General features: G+C 37.7%; 1 protein-coding gene across 1 annotated transcript in view; it reads left to right on the top strand.

Moving 5' to 3' along the window:
* kcnq1.2 (potassium voltage-gated channel, KQT-like subfamily, member 1.2) overlaps positions 1-22802 on the top strand; it is a 286806-nt gene that overhangs the window by 10214 nt on the left and 253790 nt on the right. Inside the window, exon 2 of the mRNA XM_088646719.1 lies at positions 13365-13455. Coding sequence (XP_088502845.1) covers positions 13365-13455 — 91 coding nt within the window. The remainder of the gene's footprint in view (positions 1-13364; positions 13456-22802) is intronic.

Here is a 22802-nt window from a genome sequence, read left to right as displayed (position 1 = left end):
AATTATAACTTCACATTTTATGATAGCATACTCATTAAGTGATGCACTAAACCATATTGCATGTGTATTAGTCTTTCTAGTTTTGCAGTGAGCTGAGAGAGAACAAGAAAAACATTAAGAATTGATTTCCCCCAAGGAATCAAGCACAGTTGTTGACCATAACCAGCTGATGTTAGTGCTCTGAACCAAAGGACACGCAAAGCCTTCATTAATTAATAACAAGGATGAGGCTCAGCTTTGCTGCAGTCTCACTTGGCTACAGCACGAACACATGGCTGTGGGGGAAGAAAACAATCTATAAACAGGAAGGCTTTCTCACGTACCATTGTTGGTTAACATTAAGTCTGCTGCAGAAAGTCCCAATGGTGCATAAATTCTTTAGTAGGGTATACTGTAATCTACAGATACTGTATCTGCACCCACTCCTAGCTTCATCTAAAATACACCAGTTGACTTTTGAGATTGGAATGAAAGGTTTTATAGACATTATACCATAGTTACATGATGGTACTGTAATTTTTCAACTTGTAAATGGGTTCCAAATCATAGCCTTCTCTTAAATAGACTTATTTCTTAATAATTATTCTTAATTCTTGAGAAACTGTCATACAGCTTTCGAAAAAAGTTTCTTAGTAATGGTGGGCCATGCCCCAAAACATTCTAAAATTTTGGAGATGTTTAAGCTCCTTTCTGATACTGACCCATTACAGGATGATATGGTTGCAACAAATGAAATGGTGAATTGAATAGAAGAATCGTTTTCAGCGTGGTCTCCCTGGAATAACCCTTTGCAACAGAGCTATTCATGGTTTTTAGTTTGAAAAATGTGAATTGCTTATTGGGAGTGGAGGGGGGGGGGGGGAGGTTCTGCTGTTCATAATGCTGGATAAACCACCAGCTGTTTTATTTTAATCTGCCTCCAGGGGTTTGTCCAGTACTTTAAGATTCTTAAATAGTGACCTGGTTTGTTTTGAAGCCACTTGAGGGACAGTCTATAAAAAGGTTTTCTGAGTTAAGTGGGGGGAAATAAATCAGTTGGGTTGTCTCGGTAGTCGCCTCTTATTTTTGTTTTTTGAAGGGCAAATTAATCTGATTGTAATCCAATTATTCCCAATGTACAGTGCCTGGTTGTCTGTAAGGTATAGAATGTGAATACAGACAAGTGCAGTATTGCCATACTGTAGAATTCCCTGGTACAGTAGATTCTGATACATTGACTCTGACAGTTTTAATCCCTAATGGAAATGGCTAAATCTATATTCATGTAAGTAAGAATTAGAAACCCACCTAACAAATACTGCATGTCAGTGAGCAGGGGGATAGAGCGGTGTGTGAGGATTAAGATGCTGATTGGTGGAGTGGAAGTTTTTTCTGTGGATTATCTCTGGTCACATTAATGCATCCCTGGAGAGAGGACAAAATATACTGTACATACAGTGACAAAATGGATTTCTCCACAAGTAGTGGGGAGTGTAGAGTCAATAAAATCCAATGGGGGAAGACGGTCTTATCTCCTGATAAGTCTTGTCTAGCAAGCTGATTTAGAAAGAAATCACCAATCAGGGAATGGTCCCTTGCAAGTGCCAGTGAGTATCATCTGTCCAGCAGGCAATGGGTTCCTGTTTAAATGTGCCTTTAGTTGCTGGCATAATAGGAGAACAGACTATAAAGTGAGAAAGGGTAGCTGAATAAATCTGCCAAGTTGCTTTGCAGATCAAGTTCAAGTTTGTCATTATACTCATATACAGGTATATGGTATAACGAAATGCTATTTAGCTAGCTCTCGGACATAAGTAGTACAAAGAAAAAAAACAACAATACAATTGTATAACAAAAGAAAGACAGAGACAACGGGCAGTGTGCAAAAAAACAACGGGAATTGTGCAAAACAGCAAAAAGGTAACAGGTTATGTGCAAAAACAACAGAATGAAATAAAGGGATAGAAATTATGGGGAGTGAGCTTTTGACATGTATGGTAGAGGTAGGTTTTCAATGTGTATTTTCGGGTTTTTGGTAAGAAAGAAATAAGGCACTGTGAGGTTCAGATCAAAGGTGAGAGTGAGAGAGGCTGGGAGTTTAATAGTTTGATAGTGCGGGGGTAAAAACTGTCTTGGAGTCTGGTAGTCTGGGCCCGAATGCTCCGGTACCATTTTCCAGATGGTAGCAGATCATAAAGTCTGTAGCTGGGGTGTGTGGGGTCTTTGATGATGCTTAGAGCTTTCCTCAAGTACCGTCTGTCATAAATGTCCTTTATAGATGGGAGGGCAACCCCAGTGATGGACTGGGCAGTCTTCACCACCCGCTGTAGGGCTTTGCGGTCAGCAGCACTGCAGTTGCCATACCACACTGTGATGCAGCCTGTCAGTGTGCTTTCTGAAGTGCATCTGTAAAAGTTAGTGAGGATCTGGGGGCATATGTTAGCCTTCTTCAACTGTCTTAGGAAGTACAGGCACTGTTGCGCTTTCTTGATCAGACAGGTGGTGTTGAGAGACCATGTGAGGTCCTCGGTGATATGGACGCCAAGGAATTTGAAGTTACTGAGCCTTTCCACTTCAGTCCCATTGATTTGGATAGGGGCATGTCCGGTTTGCAGTTTCCTAAACTCAACGATCAGCTCCTTGGTTTTGCTGACGTTGAGGGTGAGGTTGTTGTCATCCAACCACTTTGTAAGGAGATTGACCTCCTCCCTGTAGGCCCTCTCATCATTGTCTGTGATCAGACCTACAACTTTGGTGTCATTGGCAAACTTGATGATGGAGTTGGTGTTGTGTTTGGCCTTACAGTCGTGGATATAGAGGGAGTAGAGCAATGGACTAAGCACACACCCCTGGAGGACCCCAGTGTTCAGAGTTAGTGTGCCGGAGGTGTGGTTTCCAAGCCTGGCAGCCTGAGGTCTGCCTGTCAAAGTCCCGAATCCAGTTGCAGAAGGTGGTGTTGAGACCCAGTGCACTGAGTTTCTTGACTAGTTTCTCTGGGATGATAGTGTTAAAAGCTGAGCTGAAGTCGATGAATAGTAGTCTTGTGTATGTGTTCTTTTTGTCCAGATGGGATAGGGAAGTGTGTATGGCAATGGAGATTGTGTCATCTGTGGATCTGTTGGACCGGTAGGCAAACTGGTATGGGTCCACTGTGTTTGGAATGGTGTCTTTAATGTGCTTCATGACCAGCCTCTCAAAGCACTTCATGATGACAGGTGTTAGTGCCACTGGTCGGTAGTCATTAAGACATGTCACTGTGGTTTTCTTTGGTATTGGGAAGATGGTGGTTGTCTTGAAGCAGGTGGGGACTACGGCTTGGGCCAGAGACATGTTGAAAATGTCTGAATACACCCGCCAGTTGATTGGCGCAGGCTCTGAGGACGCGACTGGGTATGCCGTCGGGTCCTGCAGCCTTGCGTGTGTTCACTTTTAGCAGAGATCTCCTCACCTCATCTGCAGACAGTGAGAGCAGCTGGTCATCTGCGGAGGGTGCAGTTCTGATGACTGGTTCTGTGTTGTTGGCTTCAAACTGAGCATAAAAGGTGTTGAGCTCGTTGGGCAGGGAGGCATCATGGGCAGGTGCACAGATGTTCTTCCTCTTGTAGTCTGTGAGGGCCTGTATACCTTGCCACATACGCCTTGGGTCATTAGTGGTGAAGTGTTCCTCTAATTCCTGTTTAAGTGTGTTTTTTGCATGTTTAATACCATTGTTAAGATTGATCCTGGCTGACCTTTGTTCTGATTTATTGCCCGATTTGAATGCTGCATCCCTTGCTTTGATTAGGGTGCGAACCTCACTGTTCATCCATGGTTTCTGGTTAGGAAAAGTTCTTATTTCTTTTGTGAGTGTGACATCAGCACATTTGCTGATATAGCTAGTGACTGATGATGCATATTCCTGTATGTCGGTGTATGATCCTTGTGTGGATGCCTCTTTAAACACATTCCAGTCAGTGCATTTAAAACAGTCCTGCAGGATTGATTCAGCTCCTTCAGGCCACACTCACCGTCCTGACCACTAGTTTCACTCGCCTGTGCAGCTGTCTGTATACCGGGAGGAGAAACAGTGATGTGGTCTGAGTTTCCACAGTGGGGGAGGGGTCCTGCCTTGTAAGCGTTCTGAATCTTGGTGTAAACGTGGTCCAGAGTGTTTTCTCCTCTCGTTGGGAAGGAGACATGCTGATGGTATTTTGGGAGAACGGTTTGATTGAAGTCACCCGCGACGATAAAGGTTGCGTCGGGATGTGCAGATTCCGGTTTGTTTATTGCAGTGTGCAGTACCTCTAGCGCTTCTTTGCCATTAGCATCAGGGGCGATGTAGATGGTGGTGATAATAACACCGCTGTGTTACCGTTGTGATTACACAACAGATAATGTTGTGTAAACTAATTACAGTGACTGTGGAGAAAAGTGAACTTAAGTCTTGTGGTAAGTCATCCAGTATATTAGGTTATATACTGTAGTAAACCTTGTTTACCCAGGTCTTGCTCCTGCTTTTCCTAAGCTATAGTTATCATAGTATCTTTGCTTCAAACATGAAGACCGTTTTTAAAAGCTAATGGACAGGTTGTCTCCTCTTGAATTGTAAAAGTGGTGCATGACAGCACTGGATCATAGAAAAATGCTCTTTGGTCTTGTACTAACCTGTGTGTTTATGGAATTTTAGTTGCTCCAATTTTGATGAACACCATTCTACTGTGCAAATCTTATTTTGGAAGGATATAAAAGATGCTCAGATTATCTACTGAAACTACGGTTTGCAAGGAGAAACAAAATGCATTTTCTTAAATATAACAGACATCTGGGGATACTGTACCACAGTTGCTATACTGTATTCAGTTCTGGTCCCGCAAGCCATGAAAATGGGTGCAAATTCAGAGAAGGGTAACCAGGCTTATACTGGGACTTTAAACATACTTGCATACAAAACCGCTTTAGCCTTCTCAAGAAAATGATGCTTGGATTTTTTTGTAACCAAAGGTTTCAATAAGATTGAGGATATCCCCAGTTTTCATGTTCACATTAGTTGGCAAAATCTGAACATGTAAGATCCATCCATCCATTTTCTCTTTGCATCTTCCAATTCAGGGTAGCAGAAGATCTGGAGCTTATCCAGGCAAGTAGCAGGCACAAGGCATGGCACACCCTGGACCGGATGTCATCACAGGGCAGACAGACGCATACAGACATGCACACACTCACACCAAGGTTAATTTTTCAGTGAACTACCTAATCTGTATGTTTCTGGGCTGTGGGAGGAAACCACAGCACCTGGAGGAAGCTAATGTAGAACGTTTGTATGCTCTACATGAGTAGAACATACAAACGCAAAGCAGATAGCACCCAAGGAGTTGAACTCGGGGTCCACCAAGAGGCAGCAATGCCCGCCACTGCACCACTGTACTGCCTTCTCTACAGCATCTAAGGATGCTTTTTGCACTACATCGTGTAAATCTATCAGCTGAAGTGCTGGCTTAAGATGGCTGAAATGTCAGTAGTTGACCAAACTGTTTGTATAAAGAAAAATGGAGTGGAAAGATAGAGATGATTAAGACTTTTATTGTGCATGTGCAATACGAAAGTAACAAATTGCTTTAAGTAGCCTCAATGACCACAGAATCAAGTTTGTCCATTCTACTGTAGCATCCTAAATTGGTGTTCGACACTGTCCTTAGATGTTCCCAGTGAGCAGGAGCCTTTTCCCAGGACACAGGAAAGGAGTACACATTGTAACATTTCTGCGTTGGAAGGGAACAATAGCAATTTCATTCAGTTTTACATAATGCCTTTAGTTTTGTGTTTAGATTAAATATTTAATGCATAATATTTGTTTTGCATAAGGTGATGTTCCTGTGTTGCCAGGCTGGCCCAGTGAATGGCGTAGCTCTTTAACCTGACCAGATAGTGCAGCCAGCAGTGCAAATGGTGTATTAGCAGATCAACAATCTGGTCGTGGATAAAGCACGCTGACCGTCTCTCCATCCAGCTTCTGTGTTGCTGATACTGTGTAGATAAGATTGATCCTGATTTTGGCATCATTAATTTCTTCATGAAATTGCATTTCAATAACTTCTAGGATTTTTACAGGATACTGTATATGCAGAGAGCAATGCATCCATCCATTTTCTAACCTTATCCCAGCAAACAATAGGCACAAGGCAGGATACACCCAGATACATAGACACACACACACATAGTCACTCCAGGGTTTCGGAAGCCAATTATCCTACTAGTATGTCTTAAGTGTTACACTTAAACTCTAGAATTCTTGACTTTTTCTTTGCATGTTACTTAAATTTGGAAAACCAAAAGAAGAATATGCATCGTCTCTTATCTTAAGAGAAATCTCTTCTCTATTAAGACTCATCCTAAATTAAGAATAAATAATAGGTTTATTCCATGCTGAAAAAAGAAAACACGTTTCGGCTTTGGAGTCTTCTTCAGGTGTGCTCCACGGCCAAAACGTTGTTTTCTTTTTTTTCCAGCATGGAATAAACCTATTACTTGTTCCTTTGCAGTCTACGCATGCTGATGCAGCCACTCACCTGAACTACTAAATTAAGAATGATGTACATCTTTGAAAACATTTGCTGATTTAAGATGTAAGGATTAAAGTTTAATACCATTACTGTACTACCACACTGAGACTTAAATATACAGCTGAATGTGCTCTTCATTTATTTTGTGATCAGTATATACTGTACATATGATACAACTAGAACAATATCGTATTAGGCACATACCGCAGACGTTACCAACAACAGCAAAAAATTAGAAATGTGAAAGATGAACCAAAAGAGAACACCGTACCAGATATTGCATGGTGTAGTAAGGGATGAAATTTGACATCTGTCTTGAAAAATACCTGTTCAAAGATCAGAGTAATTAAAGTGAGGGCATTTTAAAATCTGGTGGCAGTAGATTACTGAACCTGATCTGGAGATTTTATTTTGCTTTAGTTCTGTGACTACCAAGCAAGATCCCTAAAATTTCTGAATTCCCTCACTTTTTGTAAACAAATCGTCAACCTAATACTATAGCTTTTGTGAAAGATTCTTTTGCGGCTCATAAACTCATTTTATTTTTTACTTCCTGTCATTAATGCTCTGCTTGCTCTATAATCAGCTGGATGCTATTCAGAAACAAAGTTTTATGAATTCTCTAAGATTTGTGTTTTAGATTTAAAATTCTCAGACATGTCATGGGTTGGCCCTATGTTGTACACTCTGTATAGTAATCACAAAGCCCTGCTTTCATTGCCTTATTTTCTAATGCAAAATTATTTGATGTTGCCAGTGAGTGATTTTTCACTTTAACCAATAAGATATTAAATGAAACCGTAAAGTAATGGCAACCAAAATGTACAGTAATGTCAAGCAGCAAGAATAAAAATAAATGGGGAAAAATGTATAAAATATTCCTGAATCTTTTACCACTAAAATTCCATTGCAAAATCTTATTTCCTTTCCTATAATCTTACAGACTCTGAAATTCAGTCCCTTAAGGCAATACATTTAGAATTGAAATTCTAAATTCTAATTTTTGTCTAAAAAAGATAGATACTGAAATCTGTCTACTTCTGAGGACTTATTCACTAACTCCTCGGCAGTTGATTTTGTGGCTGAAGACCAAAGCAAAACATACAGATGTCATGACAGTCAAAGTTAATCTCCCACTCTCACCAGAGGTGGTGCATGCTGCACTATTTCCTTAGTTTCCTTCGGTATAGCTGGTGTCCTCTTATTGTTTTACCTGATGAAATACTGTAAGATTTGTTGGGTTGAAAATACCTTCTACAACATCTCACTGTAGTGTCCCTGTACTTCTGTCCTTTTATTAATGAATGCTACTAGAATGGGTATCACTGTCCTCTACTGGTGGAATAAGGAAACTGTGAGATTAGAGACCAAAGGTAAATTAAATTACTAGGATATCCAATCTTTTAGCACAATTGAAATATGTGTTTAGGGAATGTATCCGATTTATTTCAGATTCCCCAGCAAGCGACAGTGTTGCCACACTGTGATCTGGCTGTTTTACGTCTCCATATCCTTCAACAGCATCATGCCAAGAACACAAAGCCCCTCTAATGATGAGGGCAGTGGGGGTGGGTTGGGGGGTAAATTTCACACATTTCTCTTTAATGACAAAGTCCAACTGCTTTACAGAGGTGCATGTTGGGAGAAGAGGATTGTATAACCAGTGTAGATGGCATCTGGTGCAATGTCACCCCTACTTAAAAAGGGATAATCTTAAATATATGGATGTATCCCAAAAACACACTTCGAAATATGTAAAAATAAAGGCTCATTACAGTCCACATGTTACTTGCTTGGAATTTATTGGAAAATTGTGACTCATTACACATTAAATTTATTAGGATCACTAACTTAAAGAAGTGAGGGTTTATGTGCTTTTGAATGGTATAATCTTTAATAAAACAGCTATGCTAACCAGAATCAAAATAAGCTAGAAAGAAGGAGCTTTTTTTTATTGTTCTAACATTTGCGACCCAGACATTTTATTTTAAAAAAATAGGTTGAGACCGAAGTTTAGGATCTCACATGAGTATGATTGAGACGGTTTATTATATTTACTGTATAAATATATACAGTAGCTGAGACAAATTTTAAGTACTTGGGCATACCAGTAACACAAAATTTAATGCCTTACATTAAAGGCTCCCCACCTAGAAAATTAAGGGCAAGCCCATTGTGAAACAAAAGTACTAACAACAGTACAGCATTTATGACATTTACTATTACAACAGGCCAATGTACTGTATAATAAAGCTTAAAAAAATCTATTGTTAAACTAAAAGGTCTTCTCAGTGCAGCTTCCTGAACCTTGAAAGATGCTACCTTCTTACGTCAAAAGGAAGAGCACTTCCAGGTTGTATGCCCATTACAGCGTTTGTGGAAACTGATATGATTGACAAAACTATCTCCCACCAAAGCTAGGGTGTGAACAGCATGGAGCATAATGATCCTTTGCGAGGTACTAAGTTTTTTTTACTCATAAATTGAATCTTGGGCCCTTTGTCCTTAAATGTCAAATACTGTATCACTACCATAAGCTGTGACCTTTGGCATGTGTACTGTAAGTCTCAATGGACAGTTAAGCACTGTAAACAAAGTCTTTGTTTCCTTTGAATTTCATTCATCGTGTGAATACTCCTCTGGTTTGATTTTATGCTGTACAGTTACAGTTTGTAATGAGAATTTACTCTCATTTCCCATTTTCCCTGACTTGGAAAAATGCTGTGCAACACCTTTTCTTTGTGACAAACCTCACCAGGTTTTCCTGAATTGTCTTTGGTTTGTTCAAGCCTGTTTCTGGAATGGATTAAATACATTGTGATAATGCAAATCTATGTTAGGACTTCCCATTTCATGGATTTTTATCATTTGTTTTTATTCATAAAGTTTTCAAAACTGGCAAAAATGGCAGCACAGTTGTGCTGCGTCAGTTCTTAAGTCTTTGGTTCAATTGCTGGGATGCTATACGGCTTGAGTTTGTACAGTATGTTCTTTGAACGTTTGCACATTTCTTCTAACCAGTTTCAGCCCACAGTCCAAAGACGCGCTGGTGGGTAAATTGTGGTTCGTGGAAAATTGGCCCTCATGTAAGTGCATGCCTGTCTATACAGTATGTGTGCCATGCGGTGGACTGGTGTCCCACTGCTTGCAGGGTTGGGCTCCATCTCCACTGCTACCCTATGCTGGATAAAGTGCTTAGAAATTGGATGGATGGGTGGGTTTCAGTACAGACTATCCTACTTCATGCAAATGTTCTAAAGGTTTGCAAGCCAGTATGCCAAAATTCATGTCTACCAATATTTAATAAATTCATATTTTAGTATATAACTGGGGGATTCACAACAGTATTTCTTTCTAAGTAAAAGAAAATGATTATTAACATGCAATATCATTGTTACAAAGGTTAGCAGATAGTTTGTATCTACAATGTACACTGGGGGGCTTGTACTTGGGTGCAAACATTTCTAGAGTATTAGTACTCCTGTCAAAACTACTGTTACATTACCAAGGTACTGTACTGACTAACATTACTAGTATTAGAGTAAGCTGGGAACCATTACTGAGAAGAAGCAGGCCCAAAACAGGCACATCAGTGAGAGCCAGCAGCAATTTTATTTCTTTCTTTGCTTCTCTGCTTAATTTCTATTGTTCACCGTACTGCAGATATGGTATTACTAACATTCATGGTATTACTAGCTGAAGAACTAGGTTGTTAGAGTGAGGAAAAAGTACAGTTCCAGACTACATTACAATTGGTTCTACCATCCCAATTTACAGTTGTTCTATATCCCATATAGAGGAACTGAGAGGAGAAGGGACTGTCTCATTGTACAGCCCTTGAGCTGAAAATAAAGATTGCGCTGTCCAAATGACTTTATTAAATCTTCCTCAATGGGACAGTATGAAGCTGATGTTCTGAAATCGAGCCCTGTCCCTAAACACCCACAACTGAAAAGCCCATTAGTAAATTTTAAAATTAAGTACAGCTGGCCAACTAAAAGCTTTGGAGCTTTATCAAACAGGTTTAAGGTGGAACTGAACTAGAAGTATCAGAGAGAACCAGGAGAATGCAATTGCATACGGTAATATGATGTGTGGACCTCGGTATGTCAAAAAGAATACAGCATTCTAGAACACTTTTGATATAATTGTGGAATCAGTGCATATGCTTTGTGTGAAGTACACATGTATTGAATTGCTTCCATCTCTTTTTGTATAAAGACACCAAAATTCCTTGTACAAGTAGTTGGCAAAAAGTAATTCTGATTCTGAGCAGCCCCTTTACTGTAACGTTCTGTTCTAGGCAATCGCATACCTTCACTGTCCATAAAATACTATCTGCTGAGGTGCAATATCCAGAAAATGGAAAAGGTACCATCAGAACAAAAAACTGTCTGGTCTCGATGTCTGCATCTGCTTAGAATATGTCTGCTGTTGCAAATAGATTTTTTTTGTTTTGTTCGGAGGACATTCACACAGAGCTTATTTGAAACATTTTAATAAAGAATAATGCAGTTACAAGAACTGGGAATGAACTTGGGATGTAATGTCTGCAAAATCTGCTCAATTTGAACTGTCGTACTATTCATACAACAGTATGTACTGTACCTGGGTTCATGGCTGTCGGTAACTACATTACTTTTTGAACAGAAGGCTCTAGCTAAATTGAAACATGTTGACAAGACCTGATGCCAAGGTGATTTTTCTTTTTAAAAAGGACACCACGCCGGAATGCAATTGCATATTACTTTGAGAGCTGTACAATTTGAAAATATGGTGTACATGGAGTATTATGAATAGAATGATGCTGGAGAATGAAAATCTTCAAAAATGTGGAAGAGAGAGTCTGATTTAGTTAATTCATTCCTTTGTGATGATGCTACAATATACTGTACATTAACTTTTTCTGTTATAATTTTTTTTTGCAGCATTAGTAATTATGGGGAAATTAATGAACAAACTGAATTAACATATCATTCAGACAATCCTAACTTATAAAAAATCCACAGATGTGCCCCTTTAACTACCTTAGCCTTAATTTCTGTAATCCAAAGTTTTTATACTCCTTTCCATGAAGAAATTGTTTTTTCATACAGTGGGTAAACAATGTTGACCTTTATTTAGCTTTCATGCATATGTTCAAAACTAATGGAATCTGACCTTAGCATGGACTAGTTAGACAAAAAAATATCTCCGTAAGTGCTAAAGGAACACAAGGTCATGCAGCATCTGGGAGAATGATGTAATTGCTGTTTTATAAAAAAAGGATCATTTTTGTTCTTTATCTCTGCAGTAATGCAGATGGAACATTTTGATCACAAAGCTCTATGTGCTTTGCTAGTAACTCTTAATCCTAGTAGTGGAAAATATGGGCCCATCTGGCCGAATGTGTTGTAGAAAAAGGGAAATCCTACATGAAGGAAGGAATAAAGGGTGAAATGGGAGGAGACTTCTTATATCTCATGAAACCAAGTAATTTCTAACTGTATTCAGTGTCCTCTGGCTTTTTTTTTTCTGTGGTTGTACAGTAGCTTAAATAGATTGTGTCTGTGATAAAGTATTTGAAATGTGCACCATGGTAGATGAGGAGAAGGCAAGGCTGACTGCTACTGTAAAACAAGAGCTACGTTTGGTTATTTTACTAGATTGCCACTTTATAAAGAACTTCATTCACTTTCCTTTTCAGTATCGGGTTAGCCAGAGCAGTAGGTGCAATAAGTGCTGTTTATTGAATGCTTGGTAGTGCTTGTGGTCAGATCCTACATGGGGGATCTATTTGCTGCTTTGGAAGCTGACGAGAGACTTCTCTTAACAGGCTAATTATGCAGTTATGTAAATCCAGGTCATACACATTGCATGATAACATATATAGTACTGTCGATGGAAGCTGGCAGGCACAAGTAAGTAAATTGAATTGGTTGTTCTTAAATTAAAGCTAAACTGCAAAGCAGAACCCACCCAAAATAATGACACTGGCCGTGCTTGAATTATCTAAATATATGCTACTATGTGCCAGCATAATATAGTAGTTCTTAACAAGGAATGTATTGTTCTTGACATTAACTAAATTACAGTAAGTGAAGGTTATTGCTGCACCTGGATGACTTGTTGGTATGGTGTCCCTGAATTGGATGAAGTGGTTAGAAAAGGGATGGATGAAAGTCTTCTTTCAGTATTTCCAAACTTAATGTTAATACTTAATGCTAGCTGCTATATCAACCTGTAACTCACAACTGGCAATGCATTGAAGCTCTGCAGGTCTTAGCCTGTTCAGTACCTGGATGGAAGACCTCTTGGGGAAAGCTAAGGTTGCTGCTGGAAGAGGTGTCAGTGGGACCAGTAGGGGCTGCTCACCATGCATTCTGTGTGGATCCTAATTCCCCAGTATAGTAGTGGGAACACTACTCTGTAAAAAAGGCTCTGTCAATTGGATGGGACATAAAACTGAAGTCCTGACTCTCCATGGTCATTAATAATCCTTGGGTGTTTCTCAAAATGTGTCCCCATGGCTTCATCCCTCTGTTCTCCTCCCCACTAATAGCTGGTGTATGGTGAGCATACTGGCACACTTTGGCTGTCATCACATCATCCAGGTGGGGCAGCACATTGGTGGTGGTGGAGGGGAGTCCCCATTACCTACAGTACATAAATGCTTTAAGTGGAGTGTCCAAAAAAACGCTATACAAGTGTAAGCATTATTATTACTTTTGTTCTCGTTACCACATTTCAAAGAACTAACCCTGGTTGAGTTGCACATTGGTGTTTTTTTCTGTAATTGCAACTGACATGACTGATATTACTACTATTATGAAGCTTGTGTTTCAGATACATATTTTTTATTTTCAGGTTTTTAATGGTGCTAGTCTGTCTCATCTTCAGTGTCCTGTCAACGATAGAACAGTATGCTGAATTTGCCAGTGGCACACTCTTTTGGATGGTAAGAGCCTTTGTCGGGTAATGAAGGGCTTTTTTTACAGGTTTTTTTACAGCATTGTCAAGGGTAAATCGAGCTATTTTTTGTCCATCTATTTCTCTTTAAATACTCTGTAGTACGTTAACAGAACTTGGGTCTTGAATTTCGATAATTGCATCTTCAAGATTCGAATAAAAACAAGGCAATATTAATAAGACCACTGCAGTTATAGATGCAGACTTGCAGTATCTTCTTATTTACTTATTCAAGTCAGTGTTTTGCAAGTCCTGGCCTTGAGGTACCACTGTCTCTTCAGTTATCATTCCAGATGAACTGAGAGTCATACTCAAACTGAACTCTTTGTACTTTTAAACCATTTCTGTTCTAAAAAAGTTTTTTAAAAAGGCTAGGAATTTGAGTAATACTTTTTCCTGGTACTCTTTCAGCTCAAATTTTTAGCTAATTTAACTAATATGGTACAAAAAATGCTGATTGAGACTCTCATTCTTGCCTGTCTGCAGCATTATTAATTGCTAAGTAATATGAGTTATTTAGAAAGATATAGGAGAGCACTGTATCTGCTCAGTTTCTTGGAAATGAAGACTGTCCTAAGTATATACAGTACATTAATAGTTAAAAATCAATTGATTGGTTCAATTATTGATTTAATAAGCTTAATTGATCAAGACTTTGGAATGCAAAAAGTATTAGTGAAGTACTAAAAAAGGTACCAGGGGAACACTGCTTGAGACATTCCGCATAAAAATATCTTCTAGGTTTTATAATGAATCACATATTGATCTTAAGGGCAGGATATTGCTAACACAATTCTGAACTATATGTTCAGGCACTCGGAGGTTGGCTGAACTAGGTAACTTTAGATTTTGGAGAACTTTTTGTAGAATTAATGAGATGAGAGTTGAGTTCTTGGATCCTTTTTTGATTTTTTTTCTTAATGAATAAATTATCTGAATATGTTGTAAGAAAATGAAATGCTATTGAAAACTTGAATTCTTGGAGTTGTATACTTTATGCATGTTGCTGTTCCCAAGGTTAATATGGACTTGAGATTGACAGCTTCTCTTGATTGGAATATTCATAGTGGGCATGGCTTGCTTTTTCTGACTCTTGACACGATCCCATTCTTAATTGTTTTCTGCTTAAAGTAATTATACTTTAAATCCTCATTTCCTTTCAAAGCTAAATGACTTCGATTTTTAAACAACACCTGTCAGTTTCTGTGTAATGTATTTTGTATTAAAGTACTGTATGTTTTGAATTTGTTTTATAAGGAGATGTGCAAATGATTGTGTATTTGTATATTACAGCAGTGTTTTTTGAGAACTGATATGGAAGTCAGATGTCAGTAGAACTTTTTATATTACTGTTACATGTGAATTGTTTTAGAGTTCTCCAAAAGTGTTGCTAAATTAGCACAGCTACAAGAGTAGTTTTTTTTTTCCTCAGGAGTAACACGTCTGGCTATAAATCTTGAGATTAAGGAATTCCTACTGTATGTAAAATACAGTACATATTTATTTTATTCTGTAATGCAATGAGCCACCACATGAGGGTAGCATTTCATTGGGATATCAAAGACATCCTTGCTAAAGCCCTAGCTACTGTAATTCAGAAGGTGGAGGTCTTATACTGGTAGTGGCAATGACTGCATTTGTAATAATTATAGTAATCTCAGTACAATCAGTCTGACTTGTTGTTTTCATGGGAAACTAAGCCATGGGAAAAAGTTAGCCAGAAAAGGACATGCTCACAAATGCAAAGGCATACAGTTTGAGAGAAGGTTAGTAGCATAAAAGTCAAGCTTTCTGATTTAGTTTTAACTCAAATTGTAACTAAAATTGTGTGTATATCTATTAATAGGGAAAATAAGGCAAGACTTTGCAGTATGTCCCATTTTGTTGAATTGCATATGATGAATACACTGAAACTTAATTTTATGAACACGAAAATGCTCATTTTCAACAAATATGGGCCAATTAAATGACGTATTGCAAAGACAAATTCCACATGAAAATGTTTATTGCACAAGCATAACCGCATTTGGTATTGCAAACCTAAATTAGTGCAGGTGCACACATTTACTTTGACAGCTCATGCAATTTAGCTGGCAGGCCTCTCTCTTGCAATTATAGTTGATCACAGATTACAGTATAAATAAAAACACCTGTCTCTGCCAGGTTCCTCAGTCAAGTACTGAAGTTCAGGCAAATATTTAAGCATGCCATTTTCAAAATAATTTTCAAAACAAACAGAGGTGAAGCTGCAGAACTGTGTAGATCAGGAGAATGGTATAAATGGTATATTCCTTTGAGTATTGTGAACTCAGTCATTAACAACTCAAGTATATCATACCAGCCAGTATCTTCAAACTGAGCAAATGGCAAAAATGGAACTGGTAAGGCCAATGAAATCTTTGAAAGAGCTAGAGTTCAGTGGCTGAGATGAAAGAAAATGTTCATGAGTCAACAGGACTCAGGTCATCGCAGAGAGGCAAATCCATCACAAATCCCACATGGATGTCAGTGATACTGCAAACATTGGGGAAACAGGATTATAGTCACATGAAATGAAACTGGAAAATGTTGGGCTAAATATAAGGTCTTACATCTGCTGCAAACCTCCTACAGTACATTAGCCAGTCAGTACCTTCCCCACTGTCATGCATGGTGATGGTAATGTACTGTAGTGTGGGGCTGCTTCTTATCAGAGACTGGGAAGCTTGTCAAGAGTGAGGATGGAGCAAAGTGCAGGAAAATCCTAGAGGAAATCCTGCTTCAGTCTGCTAAAGACCTGCAACTAGGATGAGATTTCACAGTAACCTGAGAAAAAAATAAATGTCTTTGAAAGTCCTGATTTGAGTCCGACAAAGTTGTGGCAGGACTTGAAAACTGCTGTCCCTTAACAATTTCAAACCAACTGGATGGACCCGGAGCAAGTGGGCGAATAAGAAAGGGTAAACTTTGTACCATCCTGGTTTGCAAACGTGGTAAGGACTGTAACTGCTGCCAAAAGGGCAATCATTGTTTTACCTGTAAAAGTATTCAGTTTATGCCTTAATAATTTTACGTATTTGATTGTAAATATTCCCCTTTAAAAAGATACATAAAGTATGCATTAATTAGTAATTCAGCAAAATGGGACATTGTGTGAAGGGTGTGTATAGATTTGCAAGGCATTGCATACATATTTAGGTGACATATTCTGCCCCTGTTTTGGACAGCTACAGTACATGAAAGCAAAGTAATTGATAACAGGATACTTTTAACACTAAACTGGAACTGGAAATGGAATTGAATTGAACTTTTTATCATTTTTAACCCCGCTCTAAGTTTTATAGAACTAAATTTCCAAATGTGGAGAATTTTTTTTTTATTTTGCACAATCAGAATCCATTAAGTGCCTTGAGTTGGTCCTTGTCTCTCAAAAGTGTGTACAGTATATTACTGTATTTGCCTTGACCATATGTACTGTAAGATGATATGGGCACCAGCTGAATCTATATAAGATCAAGGATGATACAGACTGCTCCTTTTAGGCACAGTAAATCTGGGACTTTCACACAGTAGAATCCTTCATTCATTCCAGCCAAAAGAAGAAACATGAGACTAGAGTTGATTTGTTTTTAAAGACCTATTGATTGTGGTTTCATGTGTTACCTCCAATCGTGTAATTGTTTTTGCTATTTTGTTTCCTTGTTGAAATATTTAAATGATAAGATTTCTTCTTATCATTTTCAATTTATGGTACCTGTTTTGCAAAAGTAAACATAGAAAATAAGGGATAACGCACATCAAAAGTTTACTGGGTGTGTAGTAACAAGTTTGGATTGATTGGATTCAGTTTTATATTCAATTTTGAATGTTATTTTTTGGTATATTCTCTTAATACTTGAGTAAGTGGATATAAGGTAATAATAACCTTAGACAAACATCTTTGTGACATACAATAAGAAACACCCCATTAATAGAAGAGGTAAAACCGCCACGTTCTAAGAAATAATGCAAAAAGTTAGTCATAGAAAATGTCGTTTTGAATGCACTCTAAAAAACGGAGGGGCATAATGTTTAAACTATCATGTGTATATTTACTACTGTTAAATTGCAAAGATTTTTTGGAATGAGAAAAGTAATGATTTGATTCAGATGTTTGAAGGTGACCAACACTTTTCTTAACCAGGCTCACTAAGGACACTGATGACTAGAGGGCACACATGGATGTTCTATATACTGTACGTACAGTATATGAAACAATAGAAGACAATTTTTCCACACATGCCTGTTATTCTCTGGAATAAACATCCATTACTCTGTTACTCATCCATTACTTTTTCACTCAATGTTCTCCAAACTGTTTCCAGCATCTTTTAGTATTTTGCTATATGACTTGGATTTATTTTTCATTTCTGAATCGTTTTGTTATACCAAGTTATAACATTAATGCGATTATGCTTTAATCTCGCTCCAGTTAAGCAGCTTAAAGCAAAATATGGTCCTGGAACTAATAAAAAAAAGTTATTTTACCTCTGCTACATCTTTGCGTGCACCTGTGAGCTGCCTATATAAGTGTTGTGGATCATAGTTTGTACATTCAGGGTTAGCTGACATGCATGAATCAAAGCTTGTTTGTGTTGGATTCCAGAGAGCACGTTGGTCCCCCAGGATATTTAACTTTCAGGATGCTTGCCAAGATAAAGTTGCCTAGTGCATGTAGACATCTTATCACGTGAATATTTTTTATATAGATTAAAGATTTGTAACACCTACTGTACTGCTGCTTATGACCTGAGTGCAGCTGTGAAACAGCTAAACATACCCCAAGGCTTGTTAATCAAACAAAGTTCAAGTTGTAGTTTATGGGGTGTGTGCAAGCATTATTCAGACAGTGCAGCATTCATTTTGTAAAGATGTAATGGATTTGACAGATTCTACATATTAGTAAGTGGTATATGTTGGGGGACATACAAAAATACACTTAAAATACTTTCAGTTTTATTTCACTTAGTTTTCTAGGCAGGTGGGACAAACTTTTTTCAAGATGTCACAATAATTACAGTATATATAGATATCAGACAAGAATATTATGTGGCACACCAAAATGTACCCCTTGAAAAGATTTAATATCTGCACAATTTTCACTTTTAACTATATGTGTTCCATTAAATTCTCCATAAAAATTGGTGTTTGGTACTGTAGGTACAGTGTGCACTATCCCTCACTTTTCACTCATTTGTAAATATCGAGTCCTTGTGCATTGAGTAGAAAACCTTACAGTGCTCTCATAAATTCTTTACAAAACACATTTACAACCTGAAAAATGTAATAGATTTACAGTGTATACAGTGGGTATAGAAAGTCACCACCCCCTTTCAAAATGTCTACATTGTTTTGTGTGACACTGGGAAAACAAACTTTTTGTACTGTTTTCATGTTTTTGAACGGATGGCAGAAATAATGGATTCTTAAACCGTTATTTTGTATAGCTAGGTAAATTAAATTTTGAATACATATGTAGAACATATCGCAATGAAAAATCTTATGGTTTGAGTTGAACCCATTCCCTTAATTCATAAGTCTCTAAAAAACATTTCACACAGAAAGGAGCATTGGCTGACAAAGAAATTATTTAAAATAATGAAAAGATTAAATGATCTTGTGCTTCAAATTATAGACATGACTTTTCAAGACAATTCAGGCTTTTTTTCTGATGTGTTAATTTGTTTGGTTGTCTGTCAGTGCTTTTCCATAATCCTTAAAAATAAATCAAACATTTCACTTAAAGCAAGCTGAAGTATTCATCATTGAAATAGAGGATGTCAAATTTTTTACATGTCTCCTTCAAATTGTTTTTTGCTTGATTCTTTTTTAATCAAGTTTTTTTTTTCTGCAGAGCAGTATAAATGGTTCCAGTCATGTGCTTTATGTAAAAAGCTATTGAGGATTTTTTTTTCTTGAAAAAGAAAGTTATCAGAAGCACAATATACAGTATCATTTATTTTCAGTTTAAAAATTTGAAAATTAATTCTAATTTTTCTTCTAACATACAGTAAGTACTAATGCTTTTTAAAATATGACCTATTCTGGAAACTATTTGCAGAAATGCTACTATCGACCATTTTTTTTCTTCATGGTTGGAAACACGATCTGCAAAAAAATTGTAACTCTTTCTACTAAGAATTTTTTTTCCCCACTTTAGATACGCTATGACTTCAGATTGAAGAACTTAACATGCTGTATCTGAACCATACTTAAACTCGGGTAATGAAGAATGAAAAACTAAAATGAAGTAATCTTTCTGATTTTAGGATTTACCGTTGTTGACTTACCATTATCTCCTTATTTTCCAAACTTCAGAAACAAAACAACCAAAATGGAATGAATTCTCCTTTGAGATCACATCTTCAAATAAAATACTTTGAAATATGCTTTAAGAGGTACAAATAGGCGCACTTTAGTGGTAAAATAAGATCACTAAAAGAGAAAACGATTAATTGCATTAAGTTGCATCACTGTATACTGTATATAGTATACAGTTTGCTGTATTCAGAGGTAGCAGGACATAATGTAAACATTTTAATAACATGCGCAGTTATCCTTTGAACTCTTAGAAGTGATAACTCTGTGTGCTATTGTGTAAAGATGTAGTTGCATTTTCTGTACAGTTTTCCTCTTATATTCTGAGTTTGACTCAGAATTATGCCACAGTTCTTGCCTAATTACAGTAGTGAGTATTTACCAGGAGTGGACACACACTGAGTAGGCTTCCTTCGCATTCATTTCCCTCACGTTAGAAAAGCCATAAACGTGGTATTTAACGAAGGAGTCTGAAAAGGTGGGACTATATTAAAAGCATGCATTGACACCTTGATTACTTCTCGGGCGATGTTAAAAATCCTGACGGTAAAACTGTAAAGGAGGAGAACGACTGAATTAACTGCAAAGGCCTGGCTAGACACATGTGCAAACAGCACCGCAGGGGCAGCTGTGAGTGCTCGATTGTTCAGGGCCTCCATTCCACCAAACCACTTCCTCCAGAGGGCGAGGAGGTCTTCAAGGCCTGTTGGCTGTCACAGGAGCCACAGATCCAGCTGTGCAAATGGTGCAGGGCTGCGTGGTGTGGGGCTTGAGAAAAATAGCCATTTATAGGAAAGTGAGCAGGAGTTTCTAAGGGTGAGGAAGATTAAAAATTAGATACAGTACACTGTACCTTTCTTTGAGATGTTTTCCAAAAATTCACGCTGAGCTTCATTACCTTCAGTCTGGCACCACCTGAGTCAAGGTCAGAAACGGAGTACAGAAACTGTATTATTATGAGTAGTATTATTTTCAATGTTTCCCTGTCGTATTTCACACTAATGTATTATGGTGAAGTACAGAAACAAAAGATTGAGCTGTTAGTCTTGGATGTGGACCCTGAATAACTTTTTTTGTTGTATTGTGTAGTGATTTTGTTTTCTAAAAAGAACAGCCGTCTTGTTTTTTGGCATCCCTCTTTCAGTTGGGAATAAATTAAAGGCTGTGTTCAAAAAATTTTTTTTATTCAGTCATGGAAAATGCAGAGTAAATCCAGCCAAATTTCAATTTGACAAACGACAAATCCCCCTGCATTCTAATTATGTGCCATGCCTTTTTGAGGTTTAGATGACAATGGAATTAGGAAGCTAAATTGTTCTCATTTACATGCAAACGTGTGTTCCATCTTTACAATGCTTTGGGAGGTAATGTAGCATAGTGTAGCATTTTGGATTTACTGTATGACTAGCAGGTTGTTAGGTTCATGTCCCTTTTGCAGACACTTGACCAATGCAAACCATTTGCTCAACAGTTACTCAGCTGTATAAATGAGGACCAAAATTTCAGGAAGTCAAGCCACCATTTTGTGGCAGACAGCTTGGCAAAGGCAAAGAGGCCTAAGCCCGGCTCTACTTTATGGGGAAAGTACGGCCCTTTGAGGACCCTGCCCCTGGTGGCATTACAAAAGTTAAACCAATGAAATGCTCAAATATGTCAACTCTAAACTCGGTCAGCCACTAAATCCAAAAATACAGTCTATCAAAAGTGTTCTCCTCCGCCTTGGACTTCTGCATTTTATTGTTAAAATATGAAGTCATGATGTGTTTAATTGGGATTTTTTGCCATTGATTGAAACAAAACACTATATAATGTCAGGCAATATAGAGTTGCCGTAGGCCCCTCGTTAACCTGCCTTACTTGTGCCCTTCTCTTCCAGATACTTAGTTTTTGAGGACGCCCTGTTCTGCACAGTTTCACAGTTGGAGTTAAACTCAGAAATCTAAATGTTAAAACTTTGAATTTTTTTCTACTATATGTACTATACCCATACTATAAATTTGTATTGAAAGGGATTGCAAGGGACAGTATACAGTACAACACTCTGCATCAGCCACTAACACAAACAGTGCATAAGTTCCTGAGAATCAGATTTCGGAAACCCTGGCTTAGCACCTTCCCCTATTCTGGACCAAAGATCAGAATGTTACAGCAAGTAAGAACAGGAGACCACCCACGTAGGTTTGTTCACTGTGTCACTTACGGTATGGGGCAGCACATTTCTCTATAAAGACTCTGTAGGTGTTGGATGAGATGCATGACTGTCAGAAAAGCAGAAGTTCATTTTTAAGGGTGTTTAACCACCTGGCATATGAAGTCAAGAATAAGTAATTTATTAAACAATTAATTTAAATGGGACATTGAATCACAGATTGAAACTTTTTGAAAGTCTTGAAAGTCACCTAAGATTGGTGGTTACATGTTTGCCAACAAAGGAAGGAAGACTTTTAGCAAGGTTCTTTACAGTACTGTATACAGTATGTTCCGTAACTCTCCTCAAATCTAAACTTTAAACTTACCCTTTTACCAAGGTCTACTTCTGATTGCCTACGGTCATTTTGTAAAAACCTATATGCTGTTGGTTATTTTTAGTTTACTTTTATTGTATTTTTTATTATTCAAGATGGGTTTGGAAAGGAGCTTTGTAAAGGTTATTGTTTTTATGTTCTGTATAGAACAGTTTTTTTTCCGAGAAACAGGTTTCATAACATTTTAATTAAAAAAAAAACATTGCCCTCCAGAGTTGGCTCAGAGATGGGTAAACTGTTTCATTATAAGGTACGTTAGCAATGTAGTTTAATCAAACTTGTTCTTCTGGACCATTAAGTGAAAAATTGTCATACAGTATAAGTCAAACAAAAATCTGCCAGGATATGCCATTTTTCAAATCATTTTAAATAGACTTTTACAGAAGGCCCTAAACCTACATTACATTTTAAGATATTAATTTACAGTCAATGAAAATAAACCATTTCTCTCATAAATGTTAGTGCAACACTCCTT

Source organism: Lepisosteus platostomus, chromosome 9, assembly GCF_059453375.1.
Source record: "Lepisosteus platostomus isolate fLepPlt1 chromosome 9, fLepPlt1.hap1, whole genome shotgun sequence".
NCBI classification, from domain to species: Eukaryota; Metazoa; Chordata; class Actinopteri; order Semionotiformes; family Lepisosteidae; genus Lepisosteus; species Lepisosteus platostomus.
This window is presented reverse-complemented; position numbering and strand designations above follow the sequence as displayed.